The following is a 24415-nucleotide window of genomic DNA, read 5'->3' as shown; positions in this document are numbered from 1 at the left end:
CACGTCAATAAATAGGTGGCCCACCTCCCTTAAGAGGCTGAATCCATGGAAGTTCCTCAAAGTCAAGGAGGGATCCTTGACAGCTGCGTTTCAAGGATGCTATGTCATCGAATCCTACTGAAGGACTGTTCTGCTATCTAGGATCCTTCAAATTCTACCAAGGACTGCGGCCTTTGATACGAAAATTCTCAAGGATGCAGTTCGAGTATTCTCTGCGTTCGTAAAGCACCCACAATCCTATGCGCGGATTATTTTATTTTTTTAATTAGCGAGGAATTTGAAGGCGGGACCTTTTCAATGATGCACACTAGCTAGACTGTTCCAACTGTTTGTTCTCCGAATGCTAGGAAGGAGTCTTGCCTAGCCTCTGAAGCACCCCTTGTTTCTGGCATCGATTATGGTCATTCACGTAGGTATGAGCATGCGTGAGATGAGTTTGATGGACATGACTCAGGTTGGAGCGCAGGTGATCATCATTTAAAAAGAACATCAACAACAAATACTAAAGACTAAAAACCAACATTTAATAGTTCCAAAATAAAGACTGCTGAATATTAGTCTACTCATAGATTTATCAGGCTCAAGGAATTAAAAATGTATGGCTAAATAATAATTATTTTTTTCTTTAATGAAGCACAAAATGCAGCACAACACATTTCAGTCAGACACTTAAACAACAGTTGTAAGCTTGAAAACGTTTGTTAGAACTGGAAACTGTGTTAAGTTAAGAGTGGTCCAGACAAACCTAACGAAAGTGTCTCTTAGCAAAGACTTGCCTAGCTAAGGACGTTCTGGGAAAAACATCGAAACGTTAAGGTGTCCTACAGTTTAAGGTTTTGACTAATTTACGAATGACGTGGCAGCGTTAGGAAGGCATCGGGAAACTAGACCCTGGACCACTCTTAGGTTAAAAAAAATAATTAGCAGTTAATTTTTAATCCCTTGTGAATAAAAATCTATGAGAAACATATATCTGACAGTTGTCCTTATTTGGGAACTTTTTCTTTTTTTTTGACATGGTATTTCTTGTTGATGTTCTTTCTGATAATGCTCATCTGCGTTCCAGTATGAATCATGCCCATCATACTCATCTCACGCATGCTCAAACCTACGTGAATGGCAATGCCACAACATGGATTGAGCCTCTAAAGGTAAACATAGGAAGGTTTCTCTTCGGGGAACTCTTAAGAGATGGTTTGGAAAACACGTGTAGAAAAGTAAACAACTTTAGTAAGGTATACCGTATATCGTAAACGTTAGGAGACACCGTTATCGGGAAACCCAGCTGCGCACCCATTAGTACGTATAGGATTGATTGCGCCCCTGAACAGCCATTGTGCACAGCATAGCGCTGTCCGCGGTGCTGAACTTGGGGAGTTCGTGTTGGATGTGTGTCTACATAAGAAACGCTGCTGTGTTTCCTGCAGGATCGTCTGATGTCGCAATTAGGGATTCCTCTTTCTCCAGTACACTCGTGTTCTTGTAGGTTGGATGGTGATCTTTCTTTTCTAGATAGGGGCATGAGAGAATTTGAAAGGTACAATATTTTCAGCACAATCTAAACTTATGGTTGTGCAACGGAATCGGGATGCTTTGGCTTCATGTCGAACACATACCAGTCGGCTTAAAGTTGGCTGCTTGGAAAATCCTGTTTTTATCGGTCGTGGATGGATGTATGCTACGGAATCGAAAGGCGTTTGCCCATACACCTGCAGTATTTGGAAGTTGACTGAAATGCCACTCAACACAGCGAATGACTTGTGAACAGTCCAGACAAAAGAGGAAGTACAGTCACTGAAAGCTAATGTCGTGTCCTTTCTCAGCTATATGAAAGATCTGTGACGATTTATCTTTGTATGCTATCTAAAGGATCAATATGACTCATGTAAATATGTACATGGGGGACATATCGCATGTGCTGCCTCCTAAACATCGAGGGAGAAAAAGGCTTGATATTTAATTTTTCTTTGCACAGAAACTAAAAAAGGATCGTTTCTGAATTGGGTGACAAAAGCCTTTATCGGGAAATGGTGGCATAAAGAGTTTTTAATCGTTATTGTGCGAGGTGCGTTTGCTTGAAATCGACTCAACAAAGTGGAACCAGATATTTCAACGCGGTAAGTCCGAAGTCACTTCAATCTCACATTTTCTTGTAATATAATAAGACACGTAGGGTATTCCACAGTTCATTCAAATTCATTGCGATTGTTTTTATACTCAAGTGGACAAACCCCTTGAAGTAGGAAGAAACGTTTAGTTTATCACCCCCACCCTGGGACAGAGGGTGACTGACATACGCACACTAATTATATGGCGTCAATGCTGCACAAACGCCTCTCAAATAGCTCCCTGGGTTAGTGGGGTGAAGGAAATGTTTTTTTTTGCCAGTAAATCGTTCTGATGGTACATTTTTGAACCTTCCCAAGAGGCAATGAATATGGATTAAAGCCCATTGCGCAGTTCTTAATGAGTCGGAAAAGATGTCATAAGCCGAAGGCTGTCCGTGTTCGTTGAGTTAGAAGCACAGAGAGCTGCGGACTTGTTCACGGAGTCCCTGGTCTACCGTTCGGTCTAAAAAAAAAAATTAGAAACACAAACTATGAAACGAGCTACCTGTTGGTCCCGTTATTCTTGTTGGTTGAAATTGTGCTCATCCAACAAGAAAAAGAATACAGTATTTTAGTTATCAAATGAACCATAAAACCTTGCACCATAAACTGATAGCCCATAATTGTCTATATTACCTATAATTGGTGGGTTAGTCTCGAAGCGAAGGTAGAGTGCTGCATAATCAAGAGAGCAATTCCACCTTTGCTTGAGGATATCAGGGGAATCTGACTGTGCAGTGCTTATTTTCCTCATGAAAAATAAAGAAAAGACCTGCAGTTAGAGTTAGAGGCTTGAACCCCAATGTCTACATTTTCCTGTAGTTAGTGTAGCTGTAGCCTATGTATTGTTTCCATGCGTTTTCACTAACCCTTAACTAAACTGACCGTATTAGGCGTACACTGTTTTATATTAGTCTTAATATGGATGTCAGTCATCCCAGATCTCAAAGAGAGTCGTCTACAAATGTTATTTATAAGCTATCGAACACCAATGGTTGCATTACACTGGCCTGTTGATTGTACTATCACCCGTATTCGAATGATTTCCGCTGCCCGCGCCCGAAGGGGCACAGTAAAAGTACTTAACACTTCTCTTTGAATGTGACAGGACTGCCGCGGCGAAGGATGGGCCCTCTTTTTCCCACGACTTGCGTCGTCCTCCTCGCCCTAAACGCCGCCGCCATCCCAGCCTCCATCAGTCCCGAGGACTACGCCGCGGACGAGGCCGAGCAAACGATCAACAACGAGATCTTTGATGACTACAGAGGGAAAGGCTGCGTGGATGACAGTGGCTTTGTGTACAAACTCGGGGAGCGTTTCTTCCCAGGGCACTCGAACTGTCCGTGCATGTGTACAGAGGATGGGCCAGTTTGCGATCAACCCGAATGTCCCAAGATACACCCAAAGTGCACTAAGGTGATGCACAACGGATGTTGCCCCGAGTGCAAGGAGGTCAAAAACTTTTGTGAATACCGTGGGAAGACTTACAAAGTCCTTGAGGAGTTTAAGGTAGGATTTGATCATTTTAGTACTATTCGGTGTTTCTAAAAGCTTTTTCAGTCCTAATTACAGGAAGTTCACGCAGTCGAATTTGAATTACTTCTACACATCACATCAATTTATTCTATAGAACACCATCCTATGTTTATGAAATGAAACACCCTGGTGTGTAGTAGCAGAGTAGGCCTGCATGGTGCTGACGGATATACATATATGAATACATAGCATAAAGGTCTGTAGTGCCGCAGATGTACTCTATGAAACCATTTTCATCAGCTACAATCTCCACCCACCTTCAAGACAACTGGCCTTGTCATCACAATTAATCCAAGCATTGTGTCTGGTTTAGAAAAAATACTGGAACATACTTACATATAGGGATGGCTCTGACTGTTCTTTCATGCTACACATTTTCAGGTTTACGTTTGATCAATCTCTTGGGCACAAGCCTCACAGAACTAGTTGTGGTTTGCTTGTGTACAGTGCATAAGGCACCTACGGTTACGTTCTCAGCATGAGTAATGTTGTTTACATGGCACAGTTCGGTTGCCAAAGGAGACTGATGGAGCAACCATCTGATGAACAACTCATGCAGTACCAGCCATGCACCTGCTTATCACATGAGACCATCACAACATTACTCAATGTGTTAAACTGCCAGTAGTATCATTGGTTAATGTGAGAATTTGGAGTGGAGCATGATAAATAATGAATCACCAATAATGTAACTCTTTTATCAAAGATGGTTTAGTTACAAGATCTGTATGAACTTTTCTCTTGGAGATGGAACAGAACCAAGTGACTATTTCACAAAAACATGATCAAATATGGAAGTGTTTTTATAGCCAGATGCTTGACAAATATGACCAGGTTGTGCAAGGCGATATGCAGTGTCTCCGTTTAGTTAGCTCAGTGGTTAAAGAACTGCATAGATGCAATACAATGCATGTCAATGCATGTCAAAGGCAGATTAAAACAAGAGAACTGTCTGTTAAGATTTAGAAAAGGCATCAGGTCAGTATATCTTTCATGCATTGCATGGTGTTAGGTTTTAGATGCCAAAGGCAAGGTTGTTGTTTATACCACTTGTACATGAGACATATTTGTATCCTTTCATGCATTGAAACATATCCCTGTATGTTTCATATGTCTGTTTAAAAAATGTCTGTGATGTGACACAACGTCTTTGCCTATGTTTGCAGAAATTCTGTGGTTTTGGCACAATTATGCAGAACCTTTTGGAATAAGGTTTTAGGATACAGGAACATATGAACATATCCCAGCCTACACATTTCATTCATTATGATATGAATGGGATATGAACAGGTTACCTTAATATCCATGTAATGCTGAATAGATATACAGTGCTGTATGTGATAGGACCAAGTGTAATTGGTAAGGTAGGCCAACATGTGTAGTACTTTCCATAGAATGTCTCATCACAATGTACCGACCAGTCAAGCGCACCATATAAGCAGCTGATGAAATGCACTAAATCCACCAGTGAAATAGACTACTTTAGTATCAGCCTTGCAACTGGTAGCTGAAGTAACTCAACTTATTTCACCCATTCCCAGCTCAATGGCAAATGAACGACTAAATCAGCTTATTTAACCATCTTAATGACATTATTTGCCAGCAGTTTATCACATAGTAATAGCATTCATTTATCAGATTTGGTGACAAAGCCACCGCTGTAAGAATCAAATAAAAAATTAGAAGAGAGAGAGAGAGCAAGAGATAAAATATCTCAAAGACCACGTGGGAGGTCTTCTGGCCGCATCCCCACTTTAACCATAACATTTGGCTGTGCAATTTGAAAGTACAATTTAGAACACTGTAAGGTTTCTCAAGATGTTAGAGTGAGAGAGAGTTATCGTTGGGCTCGTAAATTTCTCTCAGTTACTTTTAGGGATGTGGAGTTCTAGGGCTGCACTTTATCCACCATCAATCAACATCAAGCAGAATTTGATTAGAGTCAACCTAGAGGAGACATTCCACCTGACAAAGCAATCCATTTGATTTCTCTGTGCATCAGCTTGCATTTTCATTTTGGTTTAGATTTGGGTTATTCATATTGATTTCATGAGGATGGCAAGCCAATCAATCATGCACCAGAGAGAGAACAAAAAGACTACAGCTGTTTCAGAGGAGACTGTCGGCTTCAGACAGATACAGACGTATTGTGCATACATCTATGACATTCAATTGCATCTAGCCAACAAGAGGTGCCACAGATTACAGGAGAGGCCTGACAATGAGCATCAATCAACAGAATGTCTGCAATCACCCCATGGGAATGGCAGGCCCTGTTTTTAATCAGTTCATCTGATTTTTGAAATGGGTGATAACTCTTTAACAGTGGCTATCAACAGACATCATATTCAAGCAGTATATCGTTTTTAGAGACCATGATTGAGTTTCAGTGCAACACATATCTTGGTCTTACATGGCAGTGCATGTGCAGTACAGTGCAGTCAGTGCATAAGTCCAGACACTAACACCAACACTAACACTTAAACTAACACTTACACTAACACTAACACTAACACTAACATTTTTACAGTTTTAGTTGGCCCAGACCAACCTTAAGAACGTATCTCTTAGGATAATTAAGGATGTTCTGGGAAAAAAAAACGAAACGTTAAGGTATAGCTGAAGGTATAACTTATGAATGACATAGTGTTAAGAAGGCTTTGGGAAACCCACCCCGGTTCAATGATTTCAGGATTTGACATTTCAGTCTTTGGGTTGAAATGTTTGACCTCATTGAATTTCTGGTCATTCGTGCATTTTTGAATGCATGAAGTATTATGAGATCAGCCTTAATGCTGGATGTGACATTTTATTCAAAGGTCTCTGTTTGATGTTCTCCTTCTAATTAAATGGCAGATGCCTGTCACCTCATAATGTGAAGATACCTCAGACATTTGCACTGCCCTAAGGACATAAACAAAGACCTCACATCATCCAAAAGTCAAATGTTATCCATCTAATTTCATATGCATATTATAAACATGGAGGATGCTTCTAACAGCCTCTGTGAATCTTTTGAATAATAATATGTTGGTATGAGAGTATCCTGTGATAACATTGCTCATCGTTTTAATCCCATTTTGGTTATGGCATGCAGAATGAAGTGCATCAGGAATCAGGAAAGAAAGATGGATTATCTCAGGCTTCTGTGAGTGCTGTTCTAGTGTAGACATTGACAAGGAGTTTTTCTCTGGTTGAAGAAAAACATAGTTTGAATACATTTGGGTAGGGGGATCTCATCATGTAATGCAACATACATACAACCAATTCAGATTTAAATCATTTAAGAATTTGCATTATCTCAGGCTTCTGTGAGTGCTGTTCTGGTGTAGACATTGACAAGGAGTTTTTATCTGGTTGAAGAAAAACATAGTTTGAATGCATTTGGGTGGTCCATGGCCATCCATGCGTCTTCTGGATTATTCTGACATTATTCTGGATTATTCTGAATAACTGGATTATTCTGTCTAGTCTTTTTCACCTTAATATATACAATCACAGCAAGACAGAACCAAAGCTCTTGTGTTCCTGCCAGTTGCCATGTGGTGTGCATCGTGGACTGAAGGTCTCTGAGGTTGATCTTGGCTATGCTGCAAAAGACTCTGTTATACTATTATGGGCTCTGTAATCATGTATGCTATTTATCCATCCTGACGGTGCAGCCGACACCTCAGCAGGTAGCAATTCATTAGTCGTGAATGTTATGATTATTCTGATTGGACATAGGATGAAATCCAAAAATCCACAGAGCCAGTTCAGAATCGGTGAGTCGAGGTGGCAATGCTTATGGTTGGTTGTGTATGGCTTAGTTAACCCCCATTTGACCATTTCAAAAATGTATGGTTATAATTTATGATGTATTAAATATCAATGCAGCAAGGCTATGTAATATTCACTACGCAACAGACAGGCATTGCATTTTGGGAGCACTGATTTTTCGTTACATCTTTGGTGAAATGAATGGATGAGAAGCTGCAATGAAAAACCAACCACCTCAAATCTAAAGTTAAAGAATGTAGTTCTGTGTGAGTTCTAATGTACATCATTCAGTGAAATCCACGGTGGCGTTCACAGCAGTCATAATGGCTGACCTCATAAAGTCAGGTAAATCAGATATTCAAAACGAAACATTTCCACCAGAAGTGTTAACCCTGTGTCATTCATTAGCAGTGGTAAAAGCTGGTAAAATACAAGCACGACGTAGCAATAGCATGTTGGTCAATATCACACAGGACCATGATGAAACAGCTATAAACAACCAAAGTTGGTTTCACACATGGAAGTGGACAGAAACGTTGTTACCTCAGTATGAGTGTGTGTACCCTAAATCCTGTACAGAAAAATACCACATTCATTTTTTTCAAATGATGTTATTCATTTATTCCTGCTAAGTAAGTCATCACCACACTGGCCTGCAAACAATCGGACCAGTAATCATTCCAGTAATAACTAGATGTCACAATGTGACGCTGTCAAAATTCATAATAAGACACATCCAATCAGGAAACTTGATTTGGAGACTTGTGTTGTTAATTACCAACAGAAACTCTCATGTGGCTTGATGGTGATATTCAATGGCATAGGATTATCCTGGAACTGATTATCCCAGAGATCTTTTATCCTAATGAACACAATGCCCTGATGAGTTAAAGACCAGAATATTTCTTTACACTGACAGTGTGTGTGTCAGACATAACAGATGACAAACTGTGGGCTTGAAGGAGGCTAAAGTAAAGTTTTACAATGTACTGTATGTAGCCTTTGTGATGTTGGTCAGCAGTGTTGACCATTGCCGTCATGATGATAGATCAATCATGCCTGCCACTCTCACATCCTACTGCGAACCTAAATGATGGCCCTGTAAGGGACAGTTAGCTTGGAAGGGCAGTCACACAATTTCCAGCAGAGCGAGATGCAATTAAAAATGATGTTTATCCATTTTTGACCACTTTCCCCCTGCATTAATGAAAGACACATGTATTATTGATGAAGGCATTATTCATCAGTTGTGTGTTGTGAATGCTGGATTTGAGCTCTTTGATGTTTTTTTTCTCCCTTTTTGAGGCAGAACGAGTGAGAAATGGTGACCAGCTGTGTAAATGGAAATCAAAGGGCATCAAGGCTCTTGATAGCAACTCCAATTAAGAGAAGCCGACAGGGTAACCTTTTGTGTGGGCTGTGCTGGCATTTCCTCAGCTGTCACTGTGGCAGTTCCTGCCGAGGTCTACGTTTCCTAGGCTCTGCAGGCAAGGGAGGAGTCCCACAGAGATCAGAATCTTAGCATCCTTTAAGACGTTATTCAGCTGCATTGCTTAGCTCACCAAGGCATCAGGGCATTTCATTATATTTGTAAATAAATAGACGTTTCTGTGGACAAAGTGTTGTTTGAAAAAATAAGTTAACAATGGCACAGATACAGCCAGCATCCCAAAGAGAGGGGTTGGTGGTTGGTTTCCTTTTACTTATTTGGAATAAGTCTAACAACCACCTCATAAAGATGGCGTAGTAGTAGGTTTTGTTCAGTTCCCAGGACCTCTGCTTTGATGTCTGTGGTAATGAGTGAAGAAAAGTAAACTCTCTGTTGTTAACCCCAAACCAGCCTCTCCACTCTAGACAAAACGATCATTCTCAGGGGACATTGTTGTGTTCTGACGGCTCTGAGAGCTTTGCCACTCACCCTTGGTAGGTGTTTCACCTACAGGGTTCCCCACCAGCTGAGGAAGAGACCGCTGCTGCCGCCACGCCTCCAGCCTCTGGGCAGATGCAATCAAGGAGTCGGAGCTATAGGGTGAGTTCAGATCCCAGGTGGACAGGCTAGGGCTTAGATGCAAGCTCCATGCAGTCCCATCCGCAGGGGCATCGCTAGTGGGGTGGAAAGCAAGGCGGTAAAGCAGTAGAAGGCTCTCAGAAATATGCACAATCTGTCAATTAATGAAGGGGCTATAAGGAATATTCACAGGGAACGTTATCTCACTGGAGCCAGAATTTCTTAGCATGTGCCTTCCTGTCTGACTCTTCTGTTATCACCAAAGTGTGAAAAGGACAGGCACGAGAAGACAGGAAGAGAGAATGCAGGAGATACTGACAGAATCTTATGAGACAGATTTAGTAATGTCTTTAGTAAATTGTCTTGAATATTACAGTTGAACTGTATTGGCATTTATATAACTATATTGTGAAGAACAGCTCTTTAGATATTACCAACTGTGGATGGTGGATCACATGCTGTTTGCCCAGCTGTTTGTTGTAACCAAGCAGTTTCCTGTCAACAGGACACATGACAATAGACCATTTCAAATGAAGTGGAAATGAGTCATGCAATATAGTAATCTTTCAGGGCCTCATGAAGGATCATGATGATTTATTTGTAGATTTTAGTGATGTAGATTATTTTATGAGCAAGGCAGGTCAGTTGTACTAGGAAATGTATACAGTCATTTGTTGGACAAAGTTGAACCACTCCTCAACCTCAGAATTACTCAGTCTTGCTCAAGATATAAGACACTGCCCCCAAAAGACGTATGCTACTTGCAAAGTATTGATAGACGTAGTATTGAACAATTTAAATGATGAATGTAAACTATTTTTGTTTCATACAATATGAGGCATTGTATCCCCAAAGCATTTCAGTCCTAGAACAGAAAAAAAGAGCAAAGGTGATTATGAATGAAAGACTATGCAGGTCGTAATTCTCCACTATACTCTCTCACACACTATCAAACTCTCTCTCTCGCGCGCTATCAAACTCTCTCCTACACACTATCAAACCTTTCTCACTCGGAGACAAACTAAGCTGATTTTCAGCTAGAATGGAAAAAAAACACATTAATATTCTCTCCGGTGTTTTTTTTTCACAGTCCCTTCTTCCTGGATCCTGGCAGTTTGAAATAATTGAAAAGAAAAAGGAAATAGTTCTTGTGTGCTCTTCAAGTTCCCTGTAAACTCTTTCCAAAGCCATGCAGTCTGATCTCATGCTATCTGTCTGCCTCTGCCTATCTGTAAGACATTGTGAAATAAACATGTCTTCATTTCCCTTCACCTGAACTACACAGCTGACTTGCAAAACAAATACAAACAAATAAATGGATGAAGCATTCTCATTTCCACAAATAATCAAATACAGTTCACCAACGCTATGTAGGTTAGGACATTCAACATCTGAACTGTCCCTACATACTCTGTGAGTGAGCCAATATGAAATAGAAAAATTGACTGACCGTATTTCCAGCCAATGAAATAATGCAAAGATCAAACTCTCTCACACACTATCAAACTCTCTCACACACCACCAAACTGTGAAAGAGTTTGATAGTGTGTAAGAGATAATTTCATAGTGAGTAAGAGAGAGAGTTTCATAGTGAGTGAGAGAGAGTATAGCTGAAAATAATGTCTTAGATGGCCTCTCATAATTATGCTCTCCACATATGCATAGCTAGCTATCTGCCAATATCACACTTAAGATCTTTAACAAAGCCGTAAAAAACCTAGCACTGGCAACAATACTATCAGGAATAACAACACGTGTTAATCAATAGAAATATAATTTTTATTGTTTCTCTCTCTCTATTTCTTTATTTCTGCCTGTACCTTGTAGATCATGCTGTAATTAGCAACTGTTATCCACCACCGACAGCTATGTGAGGAAATTGCTATAAAAAGCATCTAAAATGAGTGGCTTAAACTGATTTTTCCAATCCAATTTACAGGAGGGAAAAGCACACTATTAATTTGAAAAACTGATTAAAAGCAAACAAGTAGGCCAAAGAGATCTTGTAAACTGGAGCTGTGATGTTGCTGCTCTGAGCAGGTTTCCTCAGTGTGCTCAGGTGAATTTGAACAAAATGGACAAATTGCTTTGTTGTTCTGATTCACACCCAGCTGCCCCATCCAGCACCCACGCCTGTCTGGCCTGGTCTGCCCTGCACTTGCAATCCTCAGTGGGGCAGCGCCTCTAGTCTTAATTTTGCTTTGCCATCGAACAGAACAGACTCACACATCCACAATATTTGCAGTCCTGGAGTAGTTTCATTGAACACTGGCGTTTGTTGACAATAGTGGAGAGGCACTCAAATAAAAGAAAGTGGAATAAAATGAATTACATTTAATTGTACGTTTGAAGTATTATAATGTGGATGTGATTTTGACAGCATTATGCTGTGCATGCTTTTACCAACACAAATGGATTAGACAGACGGAGACACTTTTAGTTTCAATGCTGTTAAATTGTCAGGCATTTATCTTTAGAATTTAAGAAAAATGTGAGGGTGATCAAAAGTGATGTTGCTGATATTTTTGTTAAGCTGATCATGTTGAGTAGTCTATATGGCGTAGTATCAGTTCTGAATGCAATAAATGGGAGTCAGTTGGAGTTATTGTCCAGCGCAAATGTATCACAACAGCAATAGTAAGACAAGAGTAAGTAAATAAGAGATGTATGCACTCTAAAGCAGCCTTCAGATGTAAACCATAGTGGGCTGGTATGTCAGACCTCCTTGTTGATGTATATGGCAGCTGCTTCTTCCACCCCTGTGTGCATCCTTCCTTCCTCTGTGGAGCCAAAAGCATCCTGCCAGTACCCAGAGTGCAGCACTGGTACCCTGCCAGAGCAGCGCCTGACTCCAGCCTGTGTATGTGCTGCACCTTCTCCTGGTTACTTGACGTTTACTCCAGGGGTTTTTAGGAGGCTTTTGTAAATTGATTAATTAAATCTAGTATTAGGTGTGAAATAGAACAAATTGGGCCCCTAATGTCTCATTTGATTTTAACTGCCAGAGATCACATACAGGAAAATAAAACTACTAGTTAATGTAGTACACACTAAGATACATGCATCACCTATCTTATATTATGCTGCAATTTGTGTGTTCTAAATGTGATATGCATGATCGTGCAGTGATTGTATATAATTGTGTTGTCATGGAATTTCAAGACGTTCACTTTGGCAGTGTTGAAAGAGCTTACCTATCGACTCACCTCACAGAGATAGATGTGCTGAACGACAAAGTACAGCATGGAAACATGACCTTGAATAACTATCAGGTTTGATCAGTTACCTCGGGCAAGCTTGTAGTGTCTGGAGAATACTGCACTCTGTGTAGGAGGCCAAGTAGAAGATGCACTCAAAAGCCATCACTCAATCAGGGGAGGTTTATATTTGCATGTTTAATGGCATAAGTCTTAAAGATGACCACATAAACAGTACTGCATTATGAACCTGTCCTCAAAGAATCTAACAGACTAGAAACGGCTGTGTATTTAGCATTATTACAAGACATCACTTCTCCAGACATTTGGCAGTGGATCAAAACTTGTCATCCGAAGCACTCAAGTCAGCAAGACACCATATCAATTTACATGTTGATTATATTTTTTGTATTTGACTGAGTATGGAATGAAGGGTGCATGAGCAGAGGATTCCATAACTGGCACGCAGGGTGTTAGTTAACCATATTGTTTGGCTCAACTCAACTTTGGATGTAACTCGTAGAATATTCTAGGTAATTCGAAATTGTAGGTCATCTATAGTGTGTCAAGATAAGTCTACGTTTGTTATGCATTCTTAAGGTTGTCAAGGATCAGAAACACTACCAAAAAATCTGAAGAAAAAAAAAAACCTCTCAGTGTATCGTCTCAGTATACTCTCCATATCTCCTGTTCACTGTTTATTCCAAGCTGGATATCGAGGCCCATTTTTGATGGATTTCATTCTTTTTCTCTCTGAAGCAAAGATTAGAAATAGCTGGTATATCTAAGTGTACATGGTGCACAGCTACGGTATTATTGAACCGAGACTAGATGAAGCAGGACTATGGTATACTCTGTCTTTGGCTAGATGAAGCAGGACTATGGTATACTCTGTCTTTGGCTAGATGAAGCAGGACTATGGTATACTCTGTCTTTGGCTTGCATGAGCGAGCTCATTTCCACTAACATGCTCTGGGCACATTCCTCATGTTTGCTTTCACTTTTGCATTCTATATCAGATTACATTATTTCTGAAGCTCCAGACCAAGTCTGTTCTATAATTTAGTGTATGGTCTAACTGATCTGAATTGCTTATTATAGCAAAAGATTGCGTATTATAGCAAAGTCCTACATTTACCCACGGCTGCATTTATCGCCCAGTCTTGCCCAAAAACTCTCTTGTTTTGCTTCGCCAACGAACCCAGTGCAATTAAAGATGATTTTCATGGGCAAGTTCACAATCCCCAACCCCACTGGGGCGAGATGCTCTTATCGACAGTGAACAGAGAGGATCATTAGTGTTCAGTGTGCCAATTACACTGTATTCAGAGTTTAAATGCCGTGGCCAATTCCTTGCCTGTCTAGAGTCTGCCCTATGCCCACCGCCGCCCTGATGCCCAAACCCGTGACCTTCATCCTCAGGAATCATGCTCCCCAGCGCCAGCGAGAGGCACCATGCATATGCATGAGTCAACAGCTCTTCAAATAAGTTGAGCTTTAGCCACCCAGATCCACAAAGGTTACAGGACTGTAGGACAGGGTGGCTTTTCAATGGCCAAATGCCACAGGACAAAGAAACTCATATTGGATTTGCATCATTCTTCTTTGAATGTATCATCTGTGTGTTTTCACTCCTTAGTATGTAGGCCAGTTCAGCATGTGTGCCATTTCAGCAGATACCATGGGCCACAGTGGACTGCGTCTGCATTTGACTTTACCTCCATCTCACATTCACATTGGCTGGCTGAATGGAACAGCACTCTCATTCTGCATTGTACTGATATCACATAGAGAATAATGTTCAAATGTCAGAGCATACGATAAAGCCGCAGGACATCCAGGATGAGTAATGGTGGTTGCTTGACATCTCATGTAAAAATGTCTGCACGGAGCTCTCTGTCATGATTCTATATCGGACCTAACCCTGCTCCAGCTGCCTGAGTGAGGTGGCTGAGGAAGCTTCGGTGTGAGGCATCATCATATATATGCTGCAAATGCCCCATTGTTGTGCAAATACAGCAGGCAATTACACAGATAACAGGAATGTGATGTTTGTTATCATCTTGGAATATTATAGGGTGCACTATCCACACAAAGATTGTTTTGACTCAAAAATGATCTTGCTGAAGTGGTATCCATTTGTTTCTATAGACATAGGAATAGCTCCAGTTACGTGTAGTTAGGCAGCCAATGACAGAATATATAATTTGTGTGGTTAGTTGAACATTTCTTCAGACTTAGTCATTGGGAAATCTGTTCTCACTTGAATACAGATCAAAACTGGATTCATGTCCAAATATCAGGACATATCAATACGCCAAAATATCATAAAGACTCATGATGTACTAACTGTGCTTGCCATTTTTTTCCCTGTTATGAAAAAAGATGACTCAATACTTATCATCCACTGCTAAGCAAAGTGAACAACATTAGCAGAGCACACACTTGAACACACAGCTGTAGTGTTTCAGAGCTGTTCCCTGACTCGCCAGTAACATGCCTTCCCTCTCTTCTCTCTCCCCTTCTTCCAGCCCTCGCCGTGTGAGTGGTGTCGCTGTGAACCAAATAATGAGGTGCACTGTGTGGTGGCTGATTGTGCCGTGCCTGAGTGTGTCAATCCTGTCTATGAGCCGGAGCAGTGCTGCCCTATCTGTAAAAACGGTAAGATGACTCACCGAGATGTGCACATAATGGCGTTGTGAGAGTGTCTTCTGTTGAAGGTCAATTGAGTTTTTATGAATGGTAGTGCACTTGAGAAATGCCAAATGAAGAACCACCATGCATTGGCGACTGAATGGCAGTATTACCACTTTGTGCCTGTGCCACATATCATGTCAAAGACCGACTGAACATCTGCTCGTTTTTGACAGAGGCTGAATCATAATCATAATGCACAACACTTGTGAATCACTGAAATTGTCTTACCTAGCTTTGATTAACAGTTCTATGCTCACTGGTGGGTGCACTGTAGAGTCAACATTGGCCCATTGATTAAGAACATCCTGATTGGGATTAATTACCCCACAGGGAATCCTTTACCTCAACATGCCCTGAAGTCCTTGTCAGCAATGGCCCATTCCAAAGTGAGAGGTATAGGATTCCGATTGCTTCCGCTTATGCGTCACAGCGTCAGGGCATGGCATATGACACAGTCAGCTGGATCTGGGGAGAGAATGTCCCCTTGCTTTCACGGCTAGACGAGGGCTCTGTAATTGAGCGAGACGTGACCGGGGATAGTGACTGGAAGGCCGTAACAAAGCAATCATTGTGGGAGTGTGACTTTAACCAGGCATGCCTAAATCAATACCTTTGGCTTTGGGCAGACCTTGTTGTATGATGGGGTATAGTTTGAATAAGAGGCCTTTTATGGGTGTTAGATATTACATTGATAGGCCTGTGATGGTGAAAATGGAGGACTCCAAAGAACTAAAGTGTTACTTTCAGCTGGGGGACCATCAGGGATGATCATGGTTGATGATCATGTTATGATCCACCCCCACGAGACTGACATATCTGTGTCATGTTTGTGAAGTAACAAATGTCAAAGGCAGTCATTATCAAATGACACCATGTTGACCTAACCTTCACACATCACGTTTTCTTGCTTATGGAAACCCTCATAATGGCACATGACAGCTCAAGCCACTGGCTTAGCCCACTGAAAGCAGATATACTGAGATCAGCCAATTTTGCCTCTGGCATTAACCAATGTATTTAGAGTAAGTGAAGTTACCCAATAAATGTTACAAGACTGGTTATATAAACATTATCACACCCTTCTTTAGTATATTTTATGTATAATACGGTTGTGGCCACCTCATAAACTAAAGTGCTACTCATATGTTGGCTGCTTGTTGTAGTAGCTGCCATAATATACAACCTGCCTCATAAATTGGGCCTTGAAAGTGACACGACTTAATTGTTTTTGTTATGATCCTGGAAAGTGTTATACATAAAGTCAATACAAAACTGTGCTAGATGGTACTTAGGGTACCAGTCATTTTAAATCTTGTAAGACTGTTTCATTATCAAAGACTGATTCGCTTGCAAATACAAGGTTTAACAAGCAGAACAAAATCCTTTGTCTACTAAAGTGAAGGCAAAAGCCCAACAACTATTAAAGCAACAGTAAGCAGGAATGTAACACTTTTGAAGTATGTCATTATAGGCTACTAGTTCTGGTATCATCATGGTATCAATTTATGTTGATGGTAATATATGTGGTCATGTGAAGGACAGATAAACACACCTGTCTTTTCCACGAGTTGTCAGGTTATGTAGCTCGGTGGGCCGCGATAATGTAGCAAATGTTTTCACAGCACGACGGCAGTTAATATGCTAGCAAGTTTTTATCAGTGCCAAACTGTGTTGGTGTTTGCAAGGTTTATTTGACGTTTATTTGAGGTGTCGTATTTCCTCAAATAGTAGCTGAGACCTTTATTTACCACAGCTGAAGAAGGTAACAGGCCTTTATTTGAGGCAGGCTTGTATTAGAGGCAGGCCTCTGTGTTATGCTGTAAATATAAATTCAACACTTCCTGTCACCGTGCACTCTCCTTTTTGGTTGCACCACTGTTAGTTAAGTTACAGCGTGGTTAGTAGGGGGTATTTAGGGGTCGATCTTTTTTTGTTTGTGTCAATCTTGCCCCCCGGCCATTATCTGAGCCCGGGCTTTTTATTTAATCCTGTTTTTTATTTGAGGAAATACGGTAATTAGCTTGCCAGTTTCAGATGAAAACTCCTTAAAGCTGCTTTAAGTACCTAATACTTGTACAAGTGAAAAGGTATGAGAAATATAATGAGTTATTATAATATTAAACATTCATGAACTAAAAACTACTCATCTAAACATATGTCATCCATTGTTGAAGTAAAGCCAATACATATTTAAAAAGGTCTCACCACTGTTCTTAAATGAATGCCTACATGGTGGCCTTACGATGACTGCATGACTGCTTTGTGTGGGCAGGGCTGTTTCAAATGCTCTAAAAGTGAAAAGTTCACTCGGTGAAGCTTTTGGCCTCTGGCTACAAACACAGAGTATTAATTATTCACCCGAGGAGAACATTTGAGAGCAACAAACACATTTTTTTCAGTTAATCACAAATGTTCCTGCCTCACTGTGTCCTACTGGATTTGCTTGATATTCTATAAAAGAATGTCTTGGATCCTGAAACAAATTTCACACAAAACATTTCATGAACACACTCCTTATTTTAAAGACATTCTCATGTGACAACATGTTCTTGTGAGACATACACAGCAGAGGCAAATAAATACATAAATAAGTAAATACATTAATCTCAGTCACTTATTGTGGACTTCTGTATTGGTGAAAACCTTTTTTCCCTTGATTGCCCTCAAGCCCTCTCCTGACCTAGATTCCTGTTATCCCCCATTAGAGGCCATAAAGGAGCTGTGAGGTGTAGCATGCAGAGCCCTCCAGCCCCTTATTCCCAACACACACACCACACACACACACACACACAGACACACACACACACACACACCCACACACACGCAGACACACACACACACACACACACACACACACACACACACTCACACACTCACACACCACACACACACACACCACTTACCCCTTGTGCTTGCCTACAGCTGGAGAGCACACTAATCCAGGCAGACAGGGCAGACTCACACCCTGGCGGTGGTGGCATTTTGGAGGGCCTGTTGACGTGCCCACCCCCCGGAGACCTGGTTGGGTCTGGCAGAAAGACCACTTGGTGCGAGGAGATTTTGGCGCAAGTGAAGGAGCTTTAAAAGCTTTTTTTTGTTTTTACAGCACACTGATAGTACATTGTGCCCAGCAGACTTGTTCAAGAGAATTCCATTATCGTTCCTGCAAACCTTATCCAGGATCATTTCATCCGTGCTGGGTTAAAGACATATCAACCGCAAATGAGACGGTTTATGACCCAATTACTCCACCTACCAGATAGCTCACTGCTCTGTTGTCTAAATAACAGAGGGTTTTGAGGACCCCCGTGTGACCTGCACCATTGTCTGTTTTTTTTTCTGTAAAGTTAGAGGTACCTGAGCTTGTGCAACCTTGGTAGCAGCTAAGTCGCTCAGAAATCAAAATCTGTTCCATCTCTCTCTTTTCAGAGATAGAGACTTGACAGTATATGTCAAGTCACAGTCAGTCATCACTGACATGCAAGCTGTCATGTTTTCCTCAAAGTATTCTAAGTGCAAACTTCTGTCTGGCTCTGTTTACAAATTTCTGCCTTTTTGACAGACTCATCATTCAGGTCACTTCAGATTGAACCGTTTCAGAGGAATAAAGTCAAAAGCCAATAAGAGATAACATATTTATTTCATTCATTCTGCCTAAAATTAATGAGCTAATTAAGGTGTCAGGTGGATTACTTAAGGGTGTCCAGTGTCCTAAAGTTGTCAGGAAAACAGTTTGCCCATGGCAAAGGGATAATGTGTCCTTGCTTTCATGTCAATCATGCAGCTACTGCCTTCCTTATTAGCCTCCAAAAAGCCTGCACTGAGTTTGTATGTGCACCATGCTACCTGCCCCAAGGATCTATCCCTTGAATGTAAGCTTTGGCAGCTCCTTGCAGTGCCCACAATGGTCTCTGATTTAAGTCTCTCTCCAGAATGTCTTGTGCATGTGGGATGCTGTCTGTCAGTAGTAATCATACAGCTTCAGGCTATAGACCACACCTATGTTGTTATTTGGAGTCAAGTGCATGTTCAATAGACTCATTTGGGGGGCCAATTATGTTTCAGTTTCAGCTCAAATCCCTCTCTGGGTGGTGTGAGATTGAAAAACAACTATGAAAGCCTTCAGGATAACCCACATGTTAATATCTCCTTTTACAGGACGTTCTGTGTAAAATGGGAATATGTGAAAGCATTATGAATTGTATTGTCTATATATGAAATACTATTTGTTTAATGTCATGGTATCATTACACCAAGTATACTTTCTCTTTCCCCCCAAACGAGGCCTGCAGTGAGTCAGAAACTGTACTTGTGAAACCTGTAAATGTGTTTATTTAATGGGCCCATAGAGGAGGCAGCTGCTTTTTAATGTCTGAATCCAGAACCTAGGACATTATGCCAGTGGGCAGATAGTTTAGTCACTCCCCACACTGTGTCGGATGAAGCTGACTATCAAACACTCTCAACGTGATCTGGTGTCTTCACCGGCAGATTCACAGACTGTAAACTACACAATGTTTAGCAATGGGCATTATCAACACGCAATGCAATGCAAAAGATGCACAGATCAGTTAAAAGACCAGTACAGAACATACTACAGCTTTCTTTGTTTTCATTTTAGAGGGAAGACATAATAATGTCTGACTTGTTAGTCTTGTGACGGCTCAGGCACATTCACCTAAATGTTGTCCTGATGAGTCGACATTTATATCTGATTACTTGTCTGGCAAATACAAATTTCCACATCTGTTTCTTTTTAAAAAGTAAACCACCTATGGAAAAAGTTGCGTATGATATGAAAGCCCATAATCATCTTTGTACAACATAAAAGAGAATCACACGGCATTGTAAACCATGTGTAGCAACAGTAAACCTGTTCCAAGGATCTGCTTAACATAAAACTCCTATCATCAACAACCTCTTTAAATGTTTAATGTAGCTCTGTTGGATACATGTGTAAACTATCCTCAGGTTGTTGTGAGACGCATACAGTCATGCTACTGAGTGACAATATAACCTGCTGCAGAGAGTGGATGACACTGTTTGCAGGCTCTGTATCAGAGACCTTATAAATCATGCAGACACTGTACAACATTTAAACAGCTTTCGCTTGAGCATCACAAATCGCTCGTTTAATTCACCATGAAGCATTATTAAAAGAGGAAGCATTCTACCGACACGTGTGAACATCGGCGTCCGAAAGGCAGTACACATCACAGGGTTTCCAAGACCTCTGGATGGTAGACAAAGTGCTAAAATCATACACCAAACCAATCACCAGATTCATCCGGGTAATTGGAAGCAATTTTGGAACGAAAATTGCTGTTCCCTGACTCCCTAGGGACTCAGAAGAATGGTTATAGGAGAATGAGGCACCGTAGAACGAGACACGGAAGAAAGGGGTGGTATGTTGGCACCGGCAATTCTGTTACACAAAGCTCATAATGGCCTCCTGGAAAAAAGAGACAGAGAGAAAGACGCAAGAAAATACATTTAAGATTTTTGTAGTTGTTAATGATGTTCATATCAGGGGAGCAATATCTCATCTCATCTCAAATCCTTTGTGTCCTTTCTAAGACATTTCTTCTTCGCATCATTAATTATTTGTATTCAAGACTAGCTGGTTAATGATGCAGATAGCATTGTCTCAAGCCAAAACCACTAACCCCATGGAGTGGATTACTTAAGTAGAAGCACAATGCTCCATGATAATCATACACCTCAGGCTTTCACAGAGTCTATAACAATAATAACAATGAAAATAAATAGCATTTTTGAATGAAAACAATGAATGAATGAATGAATGAATGCATGCATGTACTGTACATAGCTGTCTTCTCAAAATTCAACACACAAATAGATGGCTGCACTCATTTGTCAAATGTTTATCTTTTTGGAGATTACATTTGGATTGATGTAATGTTTTTAGATCTTTGTAGGGATACATGTCATGGGACGGATATGTTGTGATATCAAGATTCCCAGCAACGCAACACCCTCTCAGTCCTCACACTCCAGCTGTATTGATTTCATGACAAAACAACCAAAGACAATTATTTGGAAACAATATTGAGAAGATCATCAAGAGAGTAAAGCAGTCTATTTTTATGCAACAACACAATTTAGCTGTTTGGCTTTGAAAGTTGCCCGGGATGAAGGTTTAGGGACGGGGTTTTAGTTTTATGGAGGTGCCCATGCAGACTAGTGTGAATAACACCAGCTCCCTCCTGCCTCGGAAAGCAGATTCAGAGCTCGGGCCCAGTGCCCTCGCCAGCGCGGCTCCTTGCCAGCGTCCTCAGCTTGCTGCGCATTAGAATGCAAAGTGTTCTGTGTCAGGGGAGAGGGAAGGGAGGGAAGGAGAAAGAGCTTTAGTGTTGCAAAAACAAGCCCATCGGTGCATGCCCATGAAAAGATCCCGCTCCTCTGCTCCCACTCCCCCGGGTCCCCGTCCTGTCGCTCCCATGCCATCCCCTCCAAGAGGAGCCTCCCGAGAGCACTTTTGTCTTTTTTTTTGTTGTTCTCTCTTTTTCTTCTCTCTCTTTCTCCCTCCTCTGTCAGTTTTCCGTTCTCCGTTTCTCAGTCTCCTTCTCCCTTTTCTCCCCTGTGTGACAGGTCCAAATTGCTTTGCTGGAACAACGATCATCCCGGCCGGCATTGAAGTGAAGGTGGACGACTGCACCATCTGCCGCTGCCACAGCGGGGACTGGTGGAAGCCTGCGCAGTGCCTGCGCCGGGAGTGCCTCAACGGCCAGTCATAGACATTTGCCCAGGACCACAGGGGAGAGAAGGGAGGGAGAGAGGGAGGAAGGGAGGGAAGCAGGGAACGGATCGTGAAGCAGCTCCATCAGAACAAGGGAAACTCTCCTTGCAAAGACTTGATGGACTGACTGACTGGCAGGAGCACAAATTCTTGTCTACACACAGATTGCTAAATGAGCTGAAAGAGACGCGCACACACATGCACACAAACAACACTACCCATCATTTGAAAGCGTGGATGAATCCAAGTGGTGTGCTTCACTAAAGACTTAATTTTTTGCTGTTATATTTACTGGCATATTTTTATGACTTGCTTATGCTGCTTAAAACACACAATGTTTGTATATTTCACGCAAACATCACTCTCCTTATCACTGCTGCCGTATTGATGCTCATTCGTTCTCTGTGGGTCATTTGCTTGTTCTAAGTGTCAAAACTGTGCTAAAAGAGGTGAAAGTACTACATCTCCCAGAGTTCAAATCTGACTGTTGTTCAACAAGATTGAGTTACACTGTTTGGGTAGGTGAAAACATGTGAGGTGTCCTGGTTTTCTTAGTCGCACATTCCCATCGTTAGGAAGCACACATTTTCACTCTAGACGGCGTCACTGTACTCACTCGTGCCCCTTGATTTGGAGGAGTCTCTGAATATGTATCACTTATTGAAAATAGTAGCCATGTGTCAACATTTTCATTATCGATACTCTTTTGGTTTTGGAGTCAAATTAATTGCTATGCCCATATGAACTTCATGGTTGATTTAAGATGTTGGATCTCCTGTGGGAAGTTGGAGGAGAGTGCTTGTTAAGAACAAATCAGAGAACAAAGGCGGTCTGAATCACTTAATGCAGGGGATGAGGGGATTAGATGAGGCAGGGCGGGTAGGGAGGAGAGCATGGAGGGGTGATGGTGTAAATAAGACAGTTAAAGGAAGAGCTTTAAGCTAGTGTAAACCTCAGCAGTTCTTGCTCATTTCTGCCAGACCTAGCCAATTGTAGGAATCCACCCCTCTTTACAATTTGGCGTGCCATGCACATAAACACTTGGCTGGAAGGAATGCGCATCTCTTTTGGAAGTCTCCAAAATGGTTAGTAGCACTTGAGTGTGTTGAATTTTTCAGCTGTTCAATTATGGAACCCAGGAGAGATTTTCACAGAACATCTGTGTTAGCGATAGCTATCTGAAGAAGGCCTATTTTAGTTAAGTATTGCTTACAGGAGATTTAAGGTACGCTACAAAGACAACAGCTACAGGGTTGGGAAGGAAGAAAAAAAGCCAGACTGTGCACAGAAGTAAGGGGATGAAATAAATTGAGCCGTAAAGTTGTGCAGTTATTATCATGGCTATGCTGAGGCTCTGCAGCAGAGAGCATTGGATCTGTATGTGTGTGTGTGTGTGTGTGTGTGCACCAGAGAGCATTGGATCTGGTGTGTGTGTGTGCACCAGAGAGCATTGGATCTCTTAGACATCGCCATTTGATATTCAGCAAGCATCAACAGCATTAACCTCTCTCAGTTCATTTCAAATGGCATTGTTTTTCTCCCCTAATTCCAAACAAACAAAAATATTCTTAAAGGGTAACAGCTTGAACTTGTTATTTAAGCAATTAGCGAGAGTGAAGCTGGCAGCTTTAATTTCCCTTAATCAGGCAATATTCTGTTATGAATTAGCTGCCTCTGCTCTGAGCATTTCAGTCTGGCCGACACAAGCTAGGATGAAGTAGTGTGGAGGAAGGCGGTGGGGAGGAAGGCGGTGGCGAGCTCTAAAACAAAAGAAACGTCTGGACATGGAGGTTGCCTCAAAGCTGCAGGTAAAAATCGGCCCTTTCATCCTGCGAGCCTAAATCCACAACGCACAGCACATTTCAGTTTCAAACTTACAGGGGGCTCGTGTCGTTCCACATCACCTGAAGATGTTCAGATCTGCTCCTCTCCTGTTCCACCAACAATGGATTTCCTTTATTCCTTTTTTTTCTGGTGTTTGTTCAGGCAAAGCTGTATTATTGCATTGCAGCACAGATCAGTGGACAGAGTCATTAGTTAGGATAGGCTGAGGCACTTCTATAGATCTACAGGTTCGGACTGTGCAGGAAGGCGACCACCTCTTGCCAAACCTGGGCCCACATCCCTGGCTTTTTTCCATCATGATAAATACCAGTCATTAATTCAAAGGCAAATTGTGCTAAGCCCATGTGATTTATCACACCTTTTTCTCAGCAGCTTAGAATTCATTCCTGTTAACCCTAGACCCTTTCCCCAACGTTGATGGATAAACTACTCAATAACAGATTCAGGGTTTTGGTAATGAGACGAAAATGTATGCAAAAATCTGGTCCCTGAAGAGGCTGAATTT

General features: G+C 41.4%; 1 protein-coding gene across 1 annotated transcript; it reads left to right on the top strand.

The window, feature by feature from the left end:
- The first annotated feature begins 1065 nt into the window (after positions 1 to 1065).
- vwc2l (von Willebrand factor C domain containing 2 like) lies at positions 1066 to 22243 on the top strand. Its single transcript, XM_012836397.3, has 4 exons — positions 1066 to 2117; positions 3217 to 3617; positions 15140 to 15269; positions 21918 to 22243. Exons 2-4 carry the CDS (start codon positions 3234 to 3236, stop codon positions 22061 to 22063), a joined length of 660 nt encoding a protein of 219 aa, XP_012691851.1. The 5' UTR covers positions 1066 to 2117; positions 3217 to 3233; the 3' UTR covers positions 22064 to 22243.
- Positions 22244 to 24415: the final 2172 nt, after the last annotated feature.

Source organism: Clupea harengus, chromosome 2 (assembly GCF_900700415.2).
Source record: "Clupea harengus chromosome 2, Ch_v2.0.2, whole genome shotgun sequence".
Taxonomy (NCBI): domain Eukaryota; kingdom Metazoa; phylum Chordata; class Actinopteri; order Clupeiformes; family Clupeidae; genus Clupea; species Clupea harengus.
This window is presented reverse-complemented; position numbering and strand designations above follow the sequence as displayed.